We start from the raw sequence: 22,217 nt of genomic DNA on the forward strand, positions 1-22,217 counted from the left end.
ATATTTAAAACCACACATTGTATAAAATCATGTATAAATTAGGAGAGATTTTTCTACTCTCACATTTCACGAGCGGTATAATTCAAAATCTGCCTCTGCATCTGTATTGTTTTTGTAATCTCAGAGCCCCTTTTTGAGACCCCCAGCAGTTAGCTAAGTACATCATCTGACTTCCCTCTAAGATCTTTGAGATAAAATATTTTTAATCTACATATAATTCTGTGCCTGGATATTTTATTCCTAGTTACAATTACCCATTTATACAACATTCAGATGATTGTTTTCCAAATCTGTCCTGTAGGTGTATATTTAAATCTTCACAACGTGACTTTCTACTATATCACTTTTTAAAGTTTCTGTCACAAATGTTCAGACTTACACAAGAGTAGAGAAAATAGCATAGGACCTCCCATATTCTTATGACCCAAATTCAACATTTATCAATGTTTTTAATATAATCACGATGCCGTTATAACGCGTATATATATAAATTTAACCTCTAACACCCAGTCGATAATCAGAGTTGTCCAGTTGTCTCAAAAATGCAGTTTGTATAGTTGATTTGCTCAAATCGGCATCCAAAAAAGATTCACATATCACATTTGGTTGTGTCTCTTAAGTCTCTGTACTCTAAAGCATCTGCCTTCTTTTACCACTACCACTGACTTACTGAAGAAACTCATCAGCATCTTGTAGAATATACACTTTCTGGATTTGTCTATTAGTTTCATTTGATGCCATTTATCTTGCTCCCATATTTCCTGTACTTCCTATAAGTGGCAGTTAGATCTAGAAGCTTAATTAGACTGAGGTTCAATTTTTCGCAAGGTTTCTTCATAGGTGGTGGTGCTATATGGTTCATATTATATTGTGTCAGGAGGTACAGTGTCTAATTGTCCCACATTTTAGTGATGAGTAGATTGATCAGAAGATTCAGTGGGTGATTGTCCCCTCCACTGCAAAGCTGTCATCAGCCTTTCATCTAATGATTTCATCTATTGATGATTATTGCCCAAATCAATTATTTCATGAGGGGTTAACAGAATGGCAATTTTCTAATTCTATCATTCCTTCTACACTTATCAGTTAAAATACTTTTGTTGAAAAGAACTTTGTCTCTTCAGCTAGGGAGTCTTTGATTACCCTGAAATATAGTTCATACAGGGAAATCAAGATAAATCCTTAATTTTTAAATTGCCAGTTTTCAGTGTAAGATGTTGGTACCCAAGCTACTTCCAAAAGTGTCCAATGAAAGGTGTTTTGATTTTTTTTAAGTGGGAGAAGAAAGCATTCTCTTTTATTTAAAAAATATCTTTATAAACTCATGGTTTTTTTATGTTTTCAATTTGTTTCAATTAATCTAATTTATTATTGTTTTTGATGGTCAAACTGTCCCATCTTTGGCTACTGGGAGCCCTTTTCAGTGCATTAATTTGAAAATGACCTTTAAAAAGCTTGTTTATGATATCTAACACCTGCAGTTATGAGGTCATACCTTTAGAAATAATTTATTTACATCATTTCTTTCCAGTTCTGACAGATACTCTTTATGAGAGTCCAAAACTAGCATTGACTGAGACTATTTCAACCTAATGTATCTCTCCTAAACTGTACTTTATGGATAAAAATAAATGGATATGGAGAATTACTACATTACATGAGCGATTTTATAAGGATTTGAATACAAGGCAATTCCCCTTTTCTCCTGAGGAAAAAATTGGGGGAGAGCCCCTTACCTTGTATTTGGGTATACATGGTACATTTCTCTTTGTGTGTGTGTGTGTGTGTGTGTGTATGTGTGTGTGTGTGCGCGCGCACGTGCACGATGCATATATTTTTAACATAAATGTTAAAACGTTATATATCTCCTTTTCTATTATGTGCCTATGTCTTAGAGATGGTTCCATGTTCATACTTCATTGTTTTTAACAGAGGCACAGTGTTTTGTTGTTTGGATGTACCATACTTTATTTAATTAGGCCCCATCGATAGACATTTAGTTTGTTTCCAATATTTTGCTGCTATAAAGAAGGCTTCAGTGACGATCCTGACAAGCCATTTCATACATATGTGAATTTATCATTAGGATAAATTCCTAAAAGTGGAATTGTTACATTAAAGTATATGTGCATTTTTCATTTCCAAGTTGCCCTCCATAGAGGTTGTTCCATTTAACACTCCCACCAGCAATGTTTGAGGGTGCCTGTTTGTCCACACTCTCGCCAACACAACCGTGTTCAAATATGTGGGATTTTAGTACTATAATAAAAACTGTCCCCACACTGATCTTCAAAGGGGAAGGTGTTTAAGAAAGGAATTCTAACAAGAAATTATGTGTCAAAACAAAAGGCTATCCTGAAGAATCCATTCATCAATATAGCCCATGTTTGTATTACACCAAAGTATCTTTCGTTGCATGTAGTATCTCTTCGTATAGATTAGATCAGCCAAGCAGCTAAATTTGTCAGCAACTGACAGTGGGAGCATTTCTTGAAATCATTTTCCTCCTATGCATAAAGATATGTATCCGACCAAAGGAATTTTTGTCTAACTGGGTCTTTGCCAATCGTATCATTATGTAGAATGATGATACAACCAATTCATCAGTAATGGCAAACAAACATTTTTTGGAAGCCCCCAATCCCCATCCCTCTAAATTAATTTTAGTTTTAATGCTTGAGAAAGTAAATATATCATGTTAGGTATTTTTCAGACTTATCTCTGCTACTCAGTGAGGAGCCCTCTTTTTCTTAACTCTAACATGAAGCTCCCATATGGAAGATGAATATTTTTGAAACTTGTTTCTTAAAGGACTTGATGAATAACAGCTTGTTTTGCAAATCTGACAAAGTAGTGTACAGCACAGAACTCAGGGATAAGTGCTGAGAATAAAGTGCTCTGACTTGTTTTTCTTTGCTCAAGAAACTATGGGCAAGAGCAGAAGTGGTGTCTAGAGTGCTTACAGAAGCGATTCTTTGGATGAGACCACCCACCCCAAAAGTATTTGCTTCCGCATCAGATATATTTTGGGCCCTACAAGGTAGAACACAGCTATGAGGCACTAAATAGATGTAGTCTGAGCTTCATAATAGGCTTTGTGATGAAGGGGATTGGAAATACATTAGCATTTGTGAAGAACAATGTTTATGGAGCAATGGAAGATGCTCTTTGTTCTACTTAATGCTCTTAAATGCCCTGTGTTGTATGCTGTCCCTTGTAAAGAAAGATGATTCCACTCAATCAACCACCATTAGCAGAGTTTGCACTTCAAGTTGTTTTTTCCAGCCATAGTAATGAGCTTGTATTAAGCCACCCGCCCCCCTTTCCTGTCTAGGCCCTCTTGAAACCAGTGGCACACACTGGGAAACAGCTGCTTAGACTTAATGTTGGAGTGAGTAATTGAGAGTTAGCTGGCCTTTCCAGGGATTAAGGCCTGTAAATGTGGCCTCATTATCACTGGACTATAACCCACTGAGCTCCCTGGCACCACACCCATAATGTGTTACAGCTCTATTTAAAATTAGATGATCATGAATACTCTGGGAAAAGTCATGCCCTAGCTAAAGAACAAAAAATTCCCTGTTCCTATTTATAATCCTAGTAATTAAAGACTATACCGCCTGGACCTTGCTACGTTCTGCGTACTTAGAAAGGGACTTATATAACATGATTTTTTGTGCAATTTTATTGTTTTTAATTTAGTGATAGTTTTTAATTGAGTGGCAAATTATAGAAAACACTCTGAATCTTCCCCTTTCTGGCAGAGTTATTGCAAGTAGTACAAACGCTGTTCCTCACCATTCCAGAACCCTAAAGGACATATGTCTCAACAAAACAAGTAAATGTATGGTAGCATTGAAAAATATATCTGTATATTTTTATATCAAGTGAATTAATACAGTGAGACAGTTTCTACATAGGGGCCTACAAGGAGTAATTGTATCTTAAATACTTGGCAGAAGATAAAGTCCAGTCCTAAGCACTAATTCTGGGTCCACTTCACTCTTGGCCACATGACCAATCTTAACTGATTACGAAAACGGATGGTTCTTCCATTTGTATGGTTATGCCAAAGGAATCAGACTTATCATGCCCAGGGACAAACTAAATGGTTCACAAGGGGGCACATGGACTAAGCGAATAGAAAATTAGAGGCAAGAGAAATATTTTAGGGAGGTGGCTTAGCATAGTAGATACAAATGTGGGCTTTGGGAAGTACCACACTTGCACTTAGCACTTAACATTGCTGTAAAAATACTAAAGATCTATAACAGAACATGAAATGGTGGTTAAGAGCATGGGCTCAAGAATATACAGTGGAGGGCTTCCCTGGTGGCGCAGTGGTTGAGAGTCCACCTGCTGATGCAGGGGACACAGGTTCATGCCCCGGTCCGGGAGGATCCCACATGCCGCGGAGTGGCTGGGCCCGTGAGCCATGGCCGCTGAGCCTGCTCGTCCGGAGCCTGTGCTCTGCAACGGGAGAGGCCGCAGCGGTGAGAGGCCCGCGTACCGCAAAAAATATATATATATATACAGTGGAGAAAAGACAGCCTCTTCGATAAGTGGTGCTGGGAAAACTGGACAGGGACATGTAAAAGTATGAGATTAGAACACTCCTTAACACCAAACACAAAAATAAACTCAAAATGGATTAAAGACCTAAATGTAAGGCCAGGCACCATCGAACTCTTAGAGGAAAACATAGGCAGAACACTCTATGACATAAATCACAGCAAGATCCTTTTTGACCCACCTCCTAGAGAAATGGAGATAAAAACAAAAATAAACAAATGGGACCTAATGAAACATCAAAGCTTTCTCACAGCAAAGGAAACCGTAAACAAGGCCAAAAGACAACCCTGAGAACGGGAGAAAATATTTGCAAATGAAGCAACTGACAATGGATTAATCTCCAAAGTATACAAGGAGCTCATGCAGCTCAAGAACAAAAAAACAAACAACCCAATCCAAAAATGGGCAGAAGACCTAAATAGACACTTTTCCAAAGAAGACATACAGATTGCCAACAAACACATGAAAGAATGCTCAACATCATTAATCATTAGAGAAATGTAAATCAAAACTACAATGAGATATCATCTCACACTGGTCAGAATGGCCATCATCAAAAAATCTAGAAACAATAAATGCTGGAGAGGGTGTGGGGAAAAGGGAACACTCTTGCACTGTTGGTGGGAATGTAAATTGATACAGCCACTATGGAGAACAGTATGGAGGTTCCTTAAAAAACTAAAAATAGAACTACCATACGACCCAGCAATCCCACTACTGGGCATATACCCTGAGAAAACCATAATTCAAAAAGAGTTATGTACCAATATGTTCATTGCAGCTCTATTTACAATAGCCAGGACATGGAAGCAACCTAAGTGTCCATCGACAGATGAATGGATAAAGAAGATGTGGCACATATATACAATGGAATATTACTCAGCCATAAAAAGAAACGAAATTGAGTTATTTGTAGTGAGGTGGATGAACCTAGAGTCTGTCATACAGAGTGAAGTAAGTCAGAAAGAGAAAAACAAATACCATATGCTAACACATTTATATGGAATCTAAGAAAATAAAGCTCATGAAGAACCTAGGGGCAAGATGGGAATAAAGACACAGACCTACTAGAGAATGTACTTGAGGATATGGGGAGGGGGAAGGGTAAGCTGTGACAAAGTGAGAGAGTGGCATGGACATATATACACTACCAAACATAAAATAGATAGCTAGTGGGAAACAGCCACATAGCACAGGGAGATTAGCTTGGTGGTTTGTGACCAGCTAGAGGGGTGGGATAGGGAGGGTGGGAGGGAGGGAGACGCAAGAGGGAAGGGATATGGGAACATATGTATATGTATAACTGATTCAATTTGTTATAAAGCAGAAACTAACACACCATTGTAAAGCAATTATACTCCAATAAAGATGTTAAAAATTTTTTTTTAATTTAAAAAATAAGATGGGTTTCCCTGGTGGCGCAGTGGTTGAGAGTCCGCCTGCCGATGCAGGGGACACGGGTTCGTGCCCCGGTCCGGGAGGATCCCACATGCCGCGGAGCGGCTGGGCCCGTGAGCCATGGCCGCTGAGCCTGCGCGTCCGGAGCCTGTGCTCCACAACGGGAGAGGCCACAGCAGTGAGAGACCCGCGTACCGCAAAAAAAAAAAAATAAATAAAAAATAAATAAATTAGGGCTTCCCTGGTGGCGCAGTGGTTGAGAGTCCGCCTGCCGATGCAGGGGATGCGGGTTCGTGCCCCGGTCTGGGAAGATCCCACGTGCCGCGGAGCGGCTGGGCCCGTGAGCCATGGCTGCTGAGCCTGCGCGTCCGGAGCCTGTGCTCCGCAACGGGAGAGGCCACAATGGTGAGAGGCCCACGTACCGCAAAAAAAAACTAAAAATAAAATAAAATAAAATAAAAATAAAAAATAAATTAAAAAAATGAAAGCTGCAGAGGAAAAAAAAAGAGCATGGGCTGTGGAGTCAAACCAATGCTTTTTTTTTTAACTGTATATTGGGGGTTTTTTATTTATTAATTTTATTTCTTAAAAGTTCTCCTGGGCCTTCCCTGGTGGCGCAGTGGTTGGGAGTCCGCCTGCCGATGCAGGGGACGTGGGTTCGTGCCCCGGTCCGGGAAGATCCCACATGCCGTGGAGCGGCTGGGCCCGTGAGCCATGGCCGCTGAGCCTGTGCGTCCGGAGCCTGTGCTCCGCAACGGGAGAGGCCACAAAGGTGGGAGGCCCACGTACCGCAAAAAAAAAAAAAAAAAAAAAAAAAAAAAAAAAGGTTTTCTTGAATTTTCTAATTGTTTGTACCAGTATATTTTAAAAAAATCTTTATTGGAGTATAATTGCTTTACACTGGTGTGTTAGTTTCTGCTGTATAACAAAGTGAGTCAGCTATATGTATACATATATCCCCATGTCCCCTCCCTCTTTTTTTTTATTAGTTTCTGCTTTATAACAAATTGAATCAGTTATACATATACATCTGTTCCCATAGCCCTTCCCTCTTGTGTCTCCCTCCCTCCCACCCTCCCTATCCCACCCCTCCAGTCGGTTACAAAGCACGGAGCTGATCTCCCTGTGCTATGTGGCTGCTTCCCACTATCTATCTATTTTACATTTGGTAGTATATATATGTCCATGCCTCTCTCTCGCTTTGTTACAGCTTACACTTCCCCCTCCCCATATCCTCAAGTCAATTCTCTAGTAGGTCTGTGTCTTTATTCCTGTCTTACCCCTAGGTTCTTCATGACATTTTTCCCCTCCCTCTTGCGTCTCCCTCCCACCCTCCCTATCCCACCCCTCTAAGTGGTCACAAAGCACCGAGCTGATCTCCCTGTGTTATGCAGCTGCTTCCCACTAGCTATCCATTTTACATTAAAGCAATGGATTTTTGAGCTCAGCTGCTGACTCTTAACTGTGTAACCTTGGGCAAGCTACTTACCAGTTCCACTTCCCTCATCTGTAAAAGGAGGATAATAGAATTGACCTCATAGGATTGTATAGGGTGAGCATTAAGTGAGGTCATGGCATTTACAGAGAGAAGGCAGAAAGTAAGGCTCAATAAATGATACAACCTTTTCTAGCAGCAGCAGCAGTAGAAGTCAAAGTAGATGTAAAAAATAACCAACCTAAATGTGGATTAAATCCCTGACTGTGATCTCATTAGCACCAGATTTATACTTATGAAACCTTAAACTTGAATAATGCCCTATCCTTCTGGCTCTCTCACTCTTAACCCATGAGGCTCCTCTCAGACCCCATTGAGCCCTCTAGTCCTCTTGCCCTTTCCTTTTTCTCCCAGACCATGAGCTTCTTCCTAGCCCCTCTGGCCTGCCCTTCTTTCCCTCCTCTAATCTATCAATATTTCTATGCTGAAATCAGAGTGATTTATCTAAATTTTAAGTCCTACCATGTTGCTGCTTTGGCAGCTACTCATGATCATGGCTTGACATTGGCTCTGAGCAGGAAACATCAAAACCTGATGAAGAGGGTTTCCCTGGTGGCGCAGTGGTTGAGAGTCCGCCTGCCGATGCAGGGGACACGGGTTCGTGCCCCGGTCCGGGAAGATCCCACATACCGCGGAACGGCTGGGCCCGTGAGCCATGGCCGCTGAGCCTGCACGTCCAGAGCCTGTGCTCCGCAACGGGAGAGGCCACAACAGTGAGAGGCCTGCGTACCGCAAAACATAAAAAAACCTGATGAAGATTACTGATAATTAAACTGACTTGTCTTGGGAGGAAAAGGGAGAAATAGTGAATTGTTTGTTTCTTTCTGGACCCTTTAGGCTAGATGCCAGTGTTTCCATTTGAATATTAAGTGCTTGGCCAGGTCAGGGAGAAACTGTTGATAAAGCATCTAATGTGATGCCAAGAACTTAGCAGTATACATCACACTGTAACTGCTGATGAGGCCCAACGGTTGAGCAATCTGTTGGTTTAATATTCTTGAATCATAGTTCACTGAACTATGATTGAATTTATTTGAATACTTGAATTCATAGGTTCACCAAAAGATCTCTTGCTCAAAGTTAGGAGATTTTTGTTACTTACTAGCTGTGTCCTCTTGGGCATACCCCCCAACTCTCTGTGATTCAGATTTTTCATCTGTAGTGAGGAGATTAAACTGGATGATCTCTGTATTCCCTTGAGTCCTGATAAGGCATGATTTCTTTATACCATCTGAAGGACTGAGGTTTGGAATAAACAAAATCCCCATCATAAACAAATGTTCTCCCTATAGTAATCTGGCTTCAGTATAACTACAATGAAGGACTTCCCTGGTGGCGCAATGGTTAAGCATCCACCTGCCAATGCAGGGGACACGGGTTCGAGCCCTGGTCCAGGAAGATCCCACATGCCGCAGAGCAACGAGGCCCATGCACCACAACTACTGAGCCCATGTGCCACAACTACTGAAGCCCGAGTGCCTAGAGCCCGTGCTCCGCAATGAGAGAAGCCACCGCAATGAGCAGCCTGCGTGAAGGATAAAAGGGATCAATGTAATTAAATGGCATAAAAATCAAATTGACAGTCTTGACCATTTTAGCACACCATCCCCAATACACCAGAGAATTAGTTGGGTTTTTTTGGTTTTTTTTTTCCTGCGGTACGCGGGCCTCTCACTGCCGTGGCCTCTCCCACTGCGGAGCACAGACTCAGCGGCCATGGCTCACGGGCCCAGCAGCTCTGCGGCATGCGGGATCCTCCCGGACCGGGGCATGAACCCGCATCCCCTGCATTGGCAGGCGGACTCTCAACCACTGTGCCACCAGGGAAGCCCAGAAAATTAGTTTTAACTGCCATCTTTGTGAGTTTGATTTCTGCCATCCTTACCGCCTAAAGTGCTACATGATACTGACTTTTTTTCTATTAAAGTGACTGACAGATTTTATAAAGATACCCATTGAGATACTTCAACATACCCCAGCTATAGCAAAACTTGTCTTTTGGGAATTACTGTGGCATCTTGTTGGCTCAAAGCCTGTTTCTTTGGGAGTACACACTACTGTGCATCACCTATTATAAGGAGAGTACTTCCCGACTTCACCACCAAGAATTCCTTCAATTATTTGTCTTTGTGAACTCTACATTGTGAATAATAATAACTATTAAACTATATTTTACTATAGTTTATTTCCCATACTTTATTAAGCAAAAAACCAAAAAACATATAACTGCTACTTAGAGAATTTGGCCAGCATGAGATATGTATTGTAATCACAAGTTGATATAATTCTAGCTAAAAGGAAATATATGTGATATTTTAATTAGCTTCATCTTAGGTAAATATCAAATTTCTGTTATGAATTTGAAACACCAAGGTATCTTGGAAGCTCCCAGATACTTAAAAAGATTTCTAGTAATCCACAGATTGCAATTTGGGAACTTAATGAATGTATTAGGTAGCAATTAACCTAATAATGATGATAAGTAATATTATTGTTATTATTTGTTAGGCAATTACTATATGCCAGAACTGGTTTTAAACACTGTACACATCTAATCCTCCTTTAATCCTGAGCCACAGAGAGGTTAAATTATTTACCCAGGATCGCACAACTAGGAATTGGGTGGAGGATTTGAACCCAGGGAGGTTTGAGTAGATGGGGATGCAGCCTACTTCCTTAACCCCTCAGTGGCCAAAAAGAGTGCTTTAGTAGGTGAATAAGAGAATGAGAGAGATTCACAGTTATACCAGTTGAATCTTAAATTGCTGAAATATGGACAGGCATCAGAACTGGGGTGCAGAGAAGTGCTAGGAGTGCTGACACTAAGTTCTACTCTGCGGATTCGTACCTGAGTTTGTGCATTTGTGTTGAGGATTCTACGTAGGCTGGAAGTTGGGCCAATCAATAACTTATTGGTCAGAGCAGTGAATTCCAAATGCCTAACAACATGTTTGGTGTGGGGATAGGCGGTGCAAAGTGGGCTAGGGGAGGATATCACCATTATAAGACTGGGAACAAGAGTTGGTGGGAAGGGGGAAATGGTTCCCACCCAACAAGGGCATATATGCAATAAGGTGGAGGAAGGGGAAGTGACGAGAAAAGCTCGTTTTTGAGTTAATAACCTATGTTCTAGAGTTTCAGGGACTTTAAACTCCTGTGGAGTGGGGATTTGTGGCGATTCTATACCACAGAATGCCATAAAACCCTGGCTATTGGGATTCCAGGGTTAGTACTCTAACAATTTTAAGACAATGAAATGCTGAGGGAGGTGGGGAGTAAAAAACCAAGGATTTGAAAGGTAAAGCTCTGGAGATGCTAAAGACTAATCCCCCTTGTACTCTAAGTCAATCGCAATTTTAGCTCCTAGGCCAGTGGAAATGGACTTGGGGGTGGGGGGCAGAGGGGTTGAATAAGGGGAAGGCCACTTGGGCAGGAATTTGGAGCTTCCCTCCCTAGCTTTAACTTGAGCAGCTCCCATTTTATATTGAGGGTTTCTGCGTGTGGCTTCATTTGATAAAGACATTCCATACTTAAAGAAAAAGGCAAAACCACTTTTCGGGGGCGGGGGGTGGTGGAAAGGACAGAGGAGCTCCAAAAAGTGTTCAAATAGGTCAGCTTTGGCCTTTGTCCTTTTTGAAAATAGGGGCAGACACTAGCAAGGATGTTTTGGCTGGGAGATTGGGAAGGGCCAACTAACGACTCAGTAAATCAGTCATCTTTACTGTGAAACCAATAACAGCAGTGGCAGCGACAAATGATAATAATAGCAGTTGCCATCTCCCCCCACCTTTAGGAGTTTGGGATTGACATATACACACTACTGTATATAAAATAGATAATCAACAAGGACCTAGTGTAGAGCACAGGGAACTCTACTCAATATTCTGTAATAACCTATATGGGAAAAGAATCTGAAGAAGAATAGATACATGTATATGTATAACTGAATCACTTTGCTGTACACCTGAAACTCACAGAACATTGTAAATCAACTGTACTTCAACATAAAATTAAAAATTTTTCTAAATAGCAGTTACCCTATTAAGTATCAGCTCTGATCTGAGCACAAGGCTAAATGCTTATATAGATTGTGCCATTCGATTCTCTGCAGCCCAATGAGATAGGTGCTCATTTTGCAGATGCCATCACTTTTTTTGCCTCTGAAGGAATTGTGCAAGTTGGCTACAGATATAGGAATAAGCCAAGTAAAGGCATTTTTGAATCATTCTGCAAATAGATTTAAGTAGTTGTTCAGGGCTTATGCAGCTGAAATACACACCAGGTTGAGGTGATCTATTCCTTTGAACCCAGGCAATTCTGAATTCAGAAGGACAAATCACAAACTGGCCCCTGAAATCAGGAATGTCTGATAGCTTACCTGTAGATTTAAGTAGAAGACATGTTTCCTTCACAGAAAGGAACGGTTTTATTTCAATTACATGTTTGCTTGCAAAGACTTTTATTAGTTTGTCTGTTGAACAAATACTTCTTGAGCACCAAATACGTGCTCTGAACCCAGAATCTCAAATATAAAATTGAGACTGATTTGTTTAATATAAGCCTCAATCCTAAGGAATGTCTGAAATTCCCAACTTCAGGTAGCATCTGTTAATTAAGTGTGATTTTTCACTCTCATTCCAATAGATATTTAAATACCCACAGCGAGTGAGGAGGGCAGTAGAGTTCTTAGATTCTAGACCGTGGAATAAAAGAACCTTACAAATGAAGTAGCCCCTTTCCTGTATTTTATAGGTCAGAGAGTCAGATGGACTTGGATTTTAAACTATATAACCTTGGGCAGATTACTTAACCTCTTTGAGCCTCAGGTTCCTCATGTGTAACATGGGGGTAAAAGCACTTGCCTTACAGAAACACGGTAAGGATTGCACAAGATTAAGTTCTTAGTGTAGTACGTGACACGCACAACGTGCTCTATACACGTTTACTGTTACTGTGACCACTATTTTCCAAGTGAGGGGACTGAAACCCAGAAAGGGGAAGTGACTACCTCAAGATCATATAGCTTCTTGATATTAGGGCAAACATTAGAACTCAGATCTCTGTTAGCAGTCAAATATTCCTTCTACTACGCCACCCATTTTATTCCCTAGGAGCAGGTAATGTAAACTTCCTAGGCCTGTGAGAAGTAGTTTGGCTGATCCAGGGAGAAGGGAGAAGAAGAACAAGGAAATGGGTGATATAAGGAAAGACTTCCTGGGCTCAGAAAACAAAACAGCAAGGGAAATAAATAGAAAGCAAAGGAGAAACAGCAATTACCAGAAAGTTTAGATCTTAACGTAGCAGCATTACAATGCCTGCTGAATCCTAGAACTGATCTCTATCCTAATTCCTTTATTCACCACAAATGTTTCAATGCAATTGACTAGGCTTTTCCTTTTTTCATGGGGATGGGGTAGGGAGGTGGTTCAGAATGCATGTGTGTTTCACAGAAAGTTACTGTGAATTCAGCTTTCCTGGACAACTTCTATTTTCAAAGCAAGGGAACCCCGTAATTGAAGTTAGAATAGAAGCATGAGTACTACTAAGACTTAAGGAATGATAGATTTTAAGACAACAGTGGGCTGGAGTGAAACCTAAGCATAGAAGCTGTTGCGAAATTTAACAAAAAGAAAAAACTGGCTCAACAATAAAGCCACATTGTTATTGCTTTGTATAGCTACAGTGCAGGTAAGTGCAGCAAGTACCTGTACTGGGAGTGATTAATTTGTTAGATGAAGATATTCTTAAGAATTAGAAATATATGAAAAAAACCACTCTGTCCATATGTTAAAAACAAAGATTAATTTACAGTTGCCTAAGCAAAAGATGATATAATCTTTCCTAAGGTATTTAATCAAGGACTTCAGTGTTGGTTGTGCAACATCCAAGGAATGTTCAAAATATTCCAGGAGTTTCCTGAAAGGAACAAGGCCATTTTGCTCAATTTATGACTGCCTAGTTCCATGGCACACAGAAAATCTGATTGGAGCTCCTGGCCCACCAAAAGAGATACATCATGATAGTTTGGGGAGCAATTACTATACAAAATGGTTGTTCCTTTTGTACTTCATCCTTAATCTTGAGTTTTCTGATTTCCCTCTCCTGAAAATGATTACATGTAATTCCAAATAAAATATATTGATAACACTTTGATTGCTTATTCATTTGATCATTTTCACCTTCACAGGGCATCAGGTACTGTTTATACAGCGCTAGACATTGCCACAGGACAAGAGGTAAGTGTTAACATTCAATTCTGACTTCTACTTTCCTTTATTCATATTGATCAGAATTCCTCTTTGATGGCATCTGTGCCTGAAAAAATAGGTAGCACTGAGTTGACATATGTTTACTTCACTGGTGTCCAAAGTATCTGAAGTGAATGACAAATTCATGATTGACCAAGGAAAAGGAGCATGGGTTTGTGGCATCGAGAAAGCGCTTAGTAAAATAAAGAATTTGTATGCCTGACACTGTTGCCAAAAAATATGGTTGTTTGTGTTTAGTCAGGTGATGGTAATTCATTCTTGCATTTTAATCATTATTCAGGTGGCCATAAAGCAGATGAACCTTCAACAGCAACCCAAAAAGGAATTAATTATTAATGAAATTCTGGTCATGAGGGAAAATAAGAACCCCAATATTGTTAATTATTTAGATAGGTAAGTGTTTTCTCTCATCATGTACTTGTTTTCTTTATGGGATATCATTTTCTTGGCCAATTATTTTTATTTAGGATCTATTCATTTAGCATCCATTCTACAAATAGTTCTCAAATGCTACAAAATATTGAGTATCAGATCTATTGCTAAACTTGCACCCACTTATCTTTGTCCACCCATTAAACATTTGAAGACACATTTTATGGTCTTGCTTCTAAACATGAGCAGTTTGTATAATTTCCTTTTGAGGATTGTGACCCCCTATTGCCAGGAAATAGACTATTGCATATAGGAGAGAGCTGTGGTGTTTTAAACGTTTCATCAAGTGTTTGGAGTCAGTGCAGTCTCTGGTTATCTAAGTAGAGGAGGCAGACTACAATGGCCCTGCTTTAATGGGTGTTTTGTGATGAACTGACAGTGAGGTCTAGGGAATTGAGACTTTAATCTCAAACGTTTTTCCTAGACCGGGTAATTAATGTCTCTTTCATCAGTGGTATTAGCAGTGGGTTATTAATAGGCATTTAAAGACAGCACTAACTCTTCAGTTGTGGTTTAACATCTGTCTCATTCAGTTTCAATAAGTGTTTGTTTAGCACCACTGTGCTGTGTACTCTGGGGGGATACAAAGGAAACAAGACCAGGTCTACAACCTCAGTGAGTTTAAGATCTTGTTTTCTGTGTTTTGTGCCAAGTAGACCAGTGGTACAGAAGGAGGCAAAAGTGGGGCAAAACGAAGGAGGGTCAGGTTTTATAGTCGAAATCAGGGTTTCATAAAGTATCATTTAGGGACCGTCTGCAGCAGAGTGACTTCACTCTACTTTTGTAATTTCGTAAAAACTGCATTTCTAAAAAATTCAGATTTCTAGGCTGTTCTCCATAACTAATGAGATATTTCATTTTTATGAAATGAGAATTTTAATGAGAAATTTCCTTTTGAACAAACTTCCCAGGTGAGTCTTATGGGCACTGCAGTTTGAGCACCACTGGATAGAAAGGCTTGCTTTATACTGATGTCAAGCTGGGGGCAGGGTAGAATTGTTGGGGTCATTCCATCCACTGTAATTTCTCTCTCTTGCTGAGCAGGGGAAGAGAGAGACCTGATCATACTGCTAAAGTGCCTTCAGATTATCCCAGGGGTTTGAATTTGCCTACATTGCTCTTGTGACCTGCCTCTCCATATTTGATCACTTGGGCTGTGTCCCTCAATTACTACTTAAAGATAATGGGCATGTCATAACTGACTTCTATCAGAACTGAGACCTCAGCCCAGTAAATCCATTGCCAACATGAGTCTCTTTGATTCTCTTTGATTCAGCCACTACCTGAAAAGATTTCAGTAATTAATTGAGTAGAATCAAAAATAATGCTGAGATCTGAATAAATTATCCTGTAAAACTGTATGCCATGGGTCAGTTCAGTCCAAGAAGTCAACACTGTGGCTTGAGTTATCCAAAAGGGCTATTCACTGATCCTGTTCATTGAAACGCTTTTTACAATGGAAGGATTGACAGTAGTCAGTCACCAGAGGCCTCCTTGCTCTTTTCCTTCCTTCCATGGTGCGCGTTTATCTGATGGTCCTTTGATTTCCATGCATATTCTCTTCTGTTGTTAAGGAAGTGTCTCATACGCATTATTGATATTTTCCTCTTGTTATGTAATATGACCGAATGCAGAGACTAACTGCACATTGCCTTCTTAATGGAAGTATAGAAGGGTCTCCACTTCCTTAGGCCTGAGTCAACGTCTTTTTCTTCTCTCGTTGTAGCTACTTAGTGGGTGATGAACTATGGGTAGTCATGGAATACTTGGCTGGTGGCTCTTTGACTGATGTGGTCACAGAGACCTGTATGGATGAAGGACAGATAGCAGCCGTCTGCAGAGAGGTAAGAAAATAGAGCATTTCTCTGGTTGATGAGAACACCAAGATTGACAGTCTTTTATCTTTGATTATTCAGAATGTTTGTAACGTCAAAGTAGCAATAGTACATCTTTTGTACTAAAAAACAATTGAAGATCCTAACTCCAATTTAAATCCTAACCCTCCCTCCCCAGCCCCTTTGTTTATTTTAGTTGCTTTGCTATGGATCTTTTTGAGTTCGATTATGCCATTCACGAGGTGCCATATCTAAGCCTGCATGCTGGAGTCTTGGTGAATATGGAAAACAGTATTGTTGGCATGGAACTTCTTTCTGACTGGGGGGAATGTTTACATGACAGTTATTTTGCCTTGCATATGCAATGTAATCCATGTATAATATAGACCACATTATAATCCAGTCATTTTCTAGAAGGCAGTTTAAACAAGGTCCTCCCTCAGTCCAGAAAGTAGTTGCTTTCATTGTACAATCTTCACCTCCCTTGGAGCCCTCCAGTGAGTCAGAGTGTCTGCCTCTTTTCCAATAACAGTGGCATATCCCTAGTTTCAAACTAAACGAAGGATATTTTATTATATTAATTTTTTCAATATTAAAAAAAAAACCAAACACTCCTCATTGGAGTCTCATCTTGGGTGTTACCCTCCACCCCATTCGTTGAGGTTTTCTATAGACACAGGGAGGAACTCTAACCCACTGGAACTTGAAAATCAATGATAGTAAAACGAAACCAAATACTTCCAGCTAGTCTTTTGTTGTTTTTTTAATTTTAAATTGTTCACTTAAATTTCCTCCTTCCCAGTATGCACACATATCCACCAAACACATGTATTTTCTATTCATGCAATTAATCAAACTTAAAATATTCAGGGGATTCTTCAACCTTTAGCCTGTGGTTTCCGTCTTTTAGTATTACAATGCAAAGCCATTTCCAAACAAGTACGTATTACAATGCAAAGCCATTTCCAAACAAGTACCTATAGTTACTTCAGAGCCTAGAAGTGGTTCCCAAACCTGGTGGTTGGTCCATCAGAAATAGCTTGGGGCACTTGTTTTAAATGCAGATTCCAGGGTTCCACTCCAGACCTACTACATGAAATCATACCACAGATGCAGATGCTTACTGTATCTGTAAAAGACCAAGCTGAATCCATATCCTCCAGATAAGTAAGTCAAAGTATGATTATAGTAATTGGTTCATTTGGCTGTATTAACGATTTAGTGCTACTTATCACACCATCACTCTTCATGTCCAAGTCTGATTGGGGAGCTTTCACATGTATAACGCTAAGTTGCATTACTGATGTAAATGGTAACATGATTTCAAAATGGCGTTGAAAACCTTTAGTAATTTATTTCACCCAACAACATAAAATTATACCCTTGCCCAAAATTTATCTAGAAATGAAGCACATCTAAACAAATTTTTGTGATATAATTAGAACTTTTTTTTCCTGATTCAATAGTGCCTCCAAGCTTTGGATTTCTTGCACTCAAATCAAGTGATCCACAGAGACATAAAGAGTGACAATATTCTCCTTGGGATGGATGGCTCTGTTAAATTGAGTAGGTATTATGGTTCAGATGGCATTTGAGAGAGTGTCAGGGGATTTCTACTCTTTTACTGTCTATCTTGAGAAGAAAAGGGCTATTGAAAGTGATGGGTTTGAAGGCATTTAGAGCCCAGTTTCAGGTAAAGAATTTTTCTAATGTTGTGTTCCTGTAGATCGTGACCAGATTTAGGGGGTTCGATAGTTCAGAATTTCTAATGGCTTCCATCTGCTGGATGGCAAATATCTAATTAGAAATCTAAAAGATTCTGTAAGTTAGAGGGAACAGTGTGGGGAGGGAACCAGATTGAGGTCTAGTAAAAATGACATCACATCAGTCGGTTATTTCAGACCCGTTTAAAATCTGGACCAGCTGAGAGGTCAGGTAACAAAAGGATATGAGCCAGGCAGCTGTAGAAGCTCAGAGCCTAACTAAAGGAAAGTATGGCCATATCTGAAAGGGACCTCTTGTAAAAGAAAAATAATTTGAGCTAATTTTAACTGACTTTTCTTCTCTGCAGCTGATTTTGGGTTCTGTGCCCAGATCACCCCTGAGCAAAGTAAACGAAGCACTATGGTGGGAACTCCCTACTGGATGGCACCTGAGGTGGTGACTCGAAAAGCTTATGGTCCAAAAGTTGATATCTGGTCTCTGGGGATTATGGCGATTGAAATGGTAGAAGGTGAACCCCCTTACCTTAATGAAAATCCACTCAGGGTAAGTTGAAAGAAAACTCACGTACTTCATCCCCAGGAAAGGGAAAAAGCCAAATGTCATTTCTTGTCTTCACTAAAAGTGGCCAGAATGGGGTCTTTCATGGGACAAGTGACCTAGAAGCTTCAAGTTATAATTTTCAAAATTACTATGAGTTATTTCCTGTTTCTCTTAAGATGTCTCAACAGTTTTTTCAAATGCTTCAATATCACTATTTCTAATGCCAGGGGTCTTTAAAATTCTTTAGTATAGCTTTCTGCTGTTAAAAAAAAATGTAGCTTCTTTTTTTAAAGCAAGATGTGGGAAGCAAACAGTATTTTTATCATATGCCATGGTTAAATGATCTATCTAGGAAACATTTACTTTATAATTACTTTAACAAAGTAAATAAACACATTTCCAGAACAGCTATAATTTTTTAAGTTAGATTTTGTTTCATTATCAGTAATGATTTATTGAGCAACAGCAGCATGGTGGGTAGTGAATGGAACACAAGATAGACACAGCACCAGCCTGGTGAAATCACAAACTTTATTAGACTGTCAAGTAGAAAATGAATGGAAATTGCTTGTGTTGGGTAACTCAGTTTGCTACTGCAGAATCAGAGGTTTGATTCTTACGTGGTCTGGTTACTTCTACGAAGAGAAAAGCTCCATTTTGGAGTCTACCACCACCATCTTTATTCGGAGAAAGGCAAAGGAGCATGAAAGAAATGCTTGCTCAGTACAGAAGTGAGCCAGTAGCTGTTTTGTTGAAAAAAGCCTAAAGGTGAGCCAGAAGCTGTTATATACCCAATATATAAAGGGCATCACACTATTGAGAAAAGGAAATATGCACTGATTCAAACTCTGATCTCAAAACCCATGCAGAGTGCCAGTGCCAAAGGCATCTTACATACTGTTTGCTTCATTACCACTAAGAGTCTAACATTGAATTTTACCCTTAGTATACAAAAACCATTAGTAAATGGTTAAGTGTTTACACGTTAAGCTTATAAGATCCATATTCAAGCCAAATATATGTGTCTTTCTGTACATGTAAAGAAACCTACAAACTAATTATCTAGTTATTTTGCAGTTGAACGTTTTGTAATTGGGAGCTGCATTCCCCATGTATGGAGAGGGGGACAGCCTCCTCCTCACCCCCTCCTAATTTCTCTCTGGTACTTGGCCTCTTGTCCTAGTCCCGGCACTGATTAGAAAATAACAGATAGAAGTGAATGCCCTAATGAATGCTATGGGCTATTGCTCTGGTCTCATGAAACAATCTGGAGGTACGATGCGGCTGAGTGGAAAAAGAAGGGGCATTTTCCCACCGTTTGTGGGTCAGCCCTCCATGAATTGAATCAAGCCCACCCCTGACCTATGGACCAGCGTGTCAGGATAATTACATGGGCTTGTTCTTATTGTTTAACCACCTTTGCCCATTAAGAAGTAGCAGTGAAAGAACACATCAGGTCTCTTGTTTCCATGGATTTCCTCCTCTAAGTCTTCGGAGTTTGGAGGCACTAAACGGATTATGGCTGTTTTGCTTTCTGCCTTCTAATGAGTAATTTACAACCTACAAAATTTAAGGATTAAATCAATGGCTCTGTAAAGCAACTGGTCTCAGTAATGCATTTATTACCTTCTCCGTTCCCCAATTACAGTTGATCGCTCTTCAGCTAGGCTGTTAATCGTTAGAAAAAAGGAAACAAGTTTTAATCTTTATGGGCATCTTCTAGCCTAGTATTAGAGCTAATAATTAACAGCTTGTCTCTTAGGATCCACAGCCTTGTATCTAAATAAGTACTTGTAGATTAACAAGCCACCAGGTTCAGGAAGCCTACCTTAAGGCTATAACACAAAGATTCATCAGAAAGACCACCCGGTTGAATTCCACTGACAAGGATTTACTCTCCATGTGTGATCAACCTCCAGTGACTCAGTCACCAAGTCCGTATGGTGCCGGCCCCCTATCTGTCTGCCAGGTGCCACAAGGACCTTTTAAGTTTTGATTTTAGATATGTTGTCCTCATGTTCTCTTAAATAAAAGCCAATGTCCCCGGCTATATGCCTTTATTTGGAATTTGAAAAATGTAGTCACTGAAACCCTGGAGAGATTGGACAGAAAAAGATATACCATGACCCTGTTGGAAGCCTGTGTTTTCTTGGATCCTGGTGACCAGGCCATGTGTGGGGAAATTGAAAATCGCAGAACTTTGGGAGAGGTATAAAAGAGAACTCGCTTAGCCCTTCTTTCTTTAAAATCCTTCCAAGACCACCACTCATCCACCTCTTTGGGCTTTGAGAAGGAAAAAAAAGGAAGGAAGTGGAAGGGAGACAGAGTGGTAGAGTGAAGGCTAGCATGTTGATATGAAAGACATTTGGCCCACGGAATCAGGCAAAACTGAGTGGGTCTCGGCTCCACAACCTGCCAGCTCTGTGACCTTCAGCAAGTCATTCAAAACCTTTATAAGCCTGTTTCCTGTGTGTAAAATGGGGACAATATCTCTCCTGCAGCATTAGTGTGAAAACTAAATGAAATAATGCATGTAAACACCTAGCACAGTGTGTAGCCCATTGTAAGGAAAATGGGGGAGGGGATTTATATATCAATAGAAAAGTGAGAAAGGATCCTTAGAATACTTTTTACCCATTCATGAAGGGAGATTGGATTCCCCACTTCCCCCAAGAACTTCCCTTCCACACTGACTATACTCACATCCCTTCGAGCAGTGGAGGGTCCTCCACAGTTTAGTATAAATGACCATGAACAGGTAACACTGAGCAGCAGAAGTTAAAGGTAAAATCTGGGGCTGTACATTCGAAGGCTGTTTGCATTTCACTGTGGCTTTTTTTGTGTCTTTGTTGAGTCCGTTGGAACTGAGCAAACCCTCTTGAAATATTGCCTGTTAACATACCACTGATGCAAGGAATTAGCGAATCCCCCCTCTCCCCAGTTATAAAGCGGTTGGGATTTTTTTAATGTAAATTGCTCTGTACTAATTGACCTAATTTGCTCATAAGTTCCTCACTGCCTGAAGTCTTTGCACTCAACGTAATTGGCCTTGGATGCCTTGTTCTGTGACCCACGGTCATTTTTAGTGAAGCCTCCAATAATAAACTGCCTTGTTCTTTATGTTTGCCAAAGTGACTGGAGTTAAAATCGATCTTTCCCTGTGGATATGCAAATCAAACGTTGGTACACTGCTCATCTCCCCAACTTTTGTGTTAATTTGAAGTTATCTTTTTATAAACATGGGATTATAATGACCTGATTCTAAACAAGGAGGCACAATCATTTCCATAAAACAAATCTTTGGTTTGTTGTTGTTTTTATTCCTCAGCGCTAAGAGAGTGCCTCTTTATTAACTTGGCATTCCACATAATGGGGCTGTTCTTGTCAGTGGCTTTTGAGGGATTTTGGTGTTGGTGAAACGTCTCAGTGACATCCAGTTGAGGTCCCTCCTGGACCCTGTGGATGAAGCCCTTTTTCTGTGTAATTTTCCAGACCTTTATCCTAGTTGAGATGAACTTTAAGTGTTCTCTTTCTACCCTTGCTTTAAGCATCTGTGAAACCGTATCCAACACTGGATCTTTGGAAGACAGTTTTCGGTATCAGGAAGAGATTATCTGAAGGCTTAAAATAGTATTTAGGATAGTATGTGAACCGCCTCTCCGGTACTAGTGGTTCTCCTCCTTGGTTGCACATTGGACTCATCTGTGGAGCTTCAAGAACAAATGATGTCAAGTTCCCACACCAAGGCCTAGAGCAAATACAAAGCTCTGTGGCAAGCCCTTTGTAGAACCCTGTCTATATTGAAAAACAGTTCTTCATCAGCCCTCTTTGAGCATGGTCGCTCAACCAGAAAAGAGCATGCTATCATTCTGCCCACATTTCTCCTTTTCATCTAAAAAAAGTATCATGGGTCACTTTGTTGAAATCCTGACACACCCTGGCATTCTTTGA

At 40.1% G+C, this 22,217-nt stretch overlaps 1 protein-coding gene across 4 annotated transcripts in view; it reads left to right on the forward strand.

The window, feature by feature from the left end:
- The window catches only part of PAK3 (p21 (RAC1) activated kinase 3), a gene marked incomplete at both ends in the record, with an annotated part of 90,433 nt that overhangs the window by 53,346 nt on the left and 14,870 nt on the right, over positions 1-22,217 (forward strand). For all 4 annotated transcript variants that reach the window (XM_079727330.1, XM_079727331.1, XM_079727332.1 and 1 more), the window contains 5 exons: positions 13,653-13,701; positions 14,015-14,127; positions 15,893-16,010; positions 17,468-17,567; positions 18,073-18,269. In XM_079727330.1, the coding sequence (XP_079583456.1) occupies positions 13,653-13,701; positions 14,015-14,127; positions 15,893-16,010; positions 17,468-17,567; positions 18,073-18,269 (577 nt within the window). The remainder of the gene's footprint in view (positions 1-13,652; positions 13,702-14,014; positions 14,128-15,892; positions 16,011-17,467; positions 17,568-18,072; positions 18,270-22,217) is intronic.

The sequence above is a fragment of the Hyperoodon ampullatus genome, assembly GCF_949752795.1.
Source record: "Hyperoodon ampullatus genome assembly, chromosome: X".
In the NCBI taxonomy this organism is placed as follows: Eukaryota; Metazoa; Chordata; class Mammalia; order Artiodactyla; family Ziphiidae; genus Hyperoodon; species Hyperoodon ampullatus.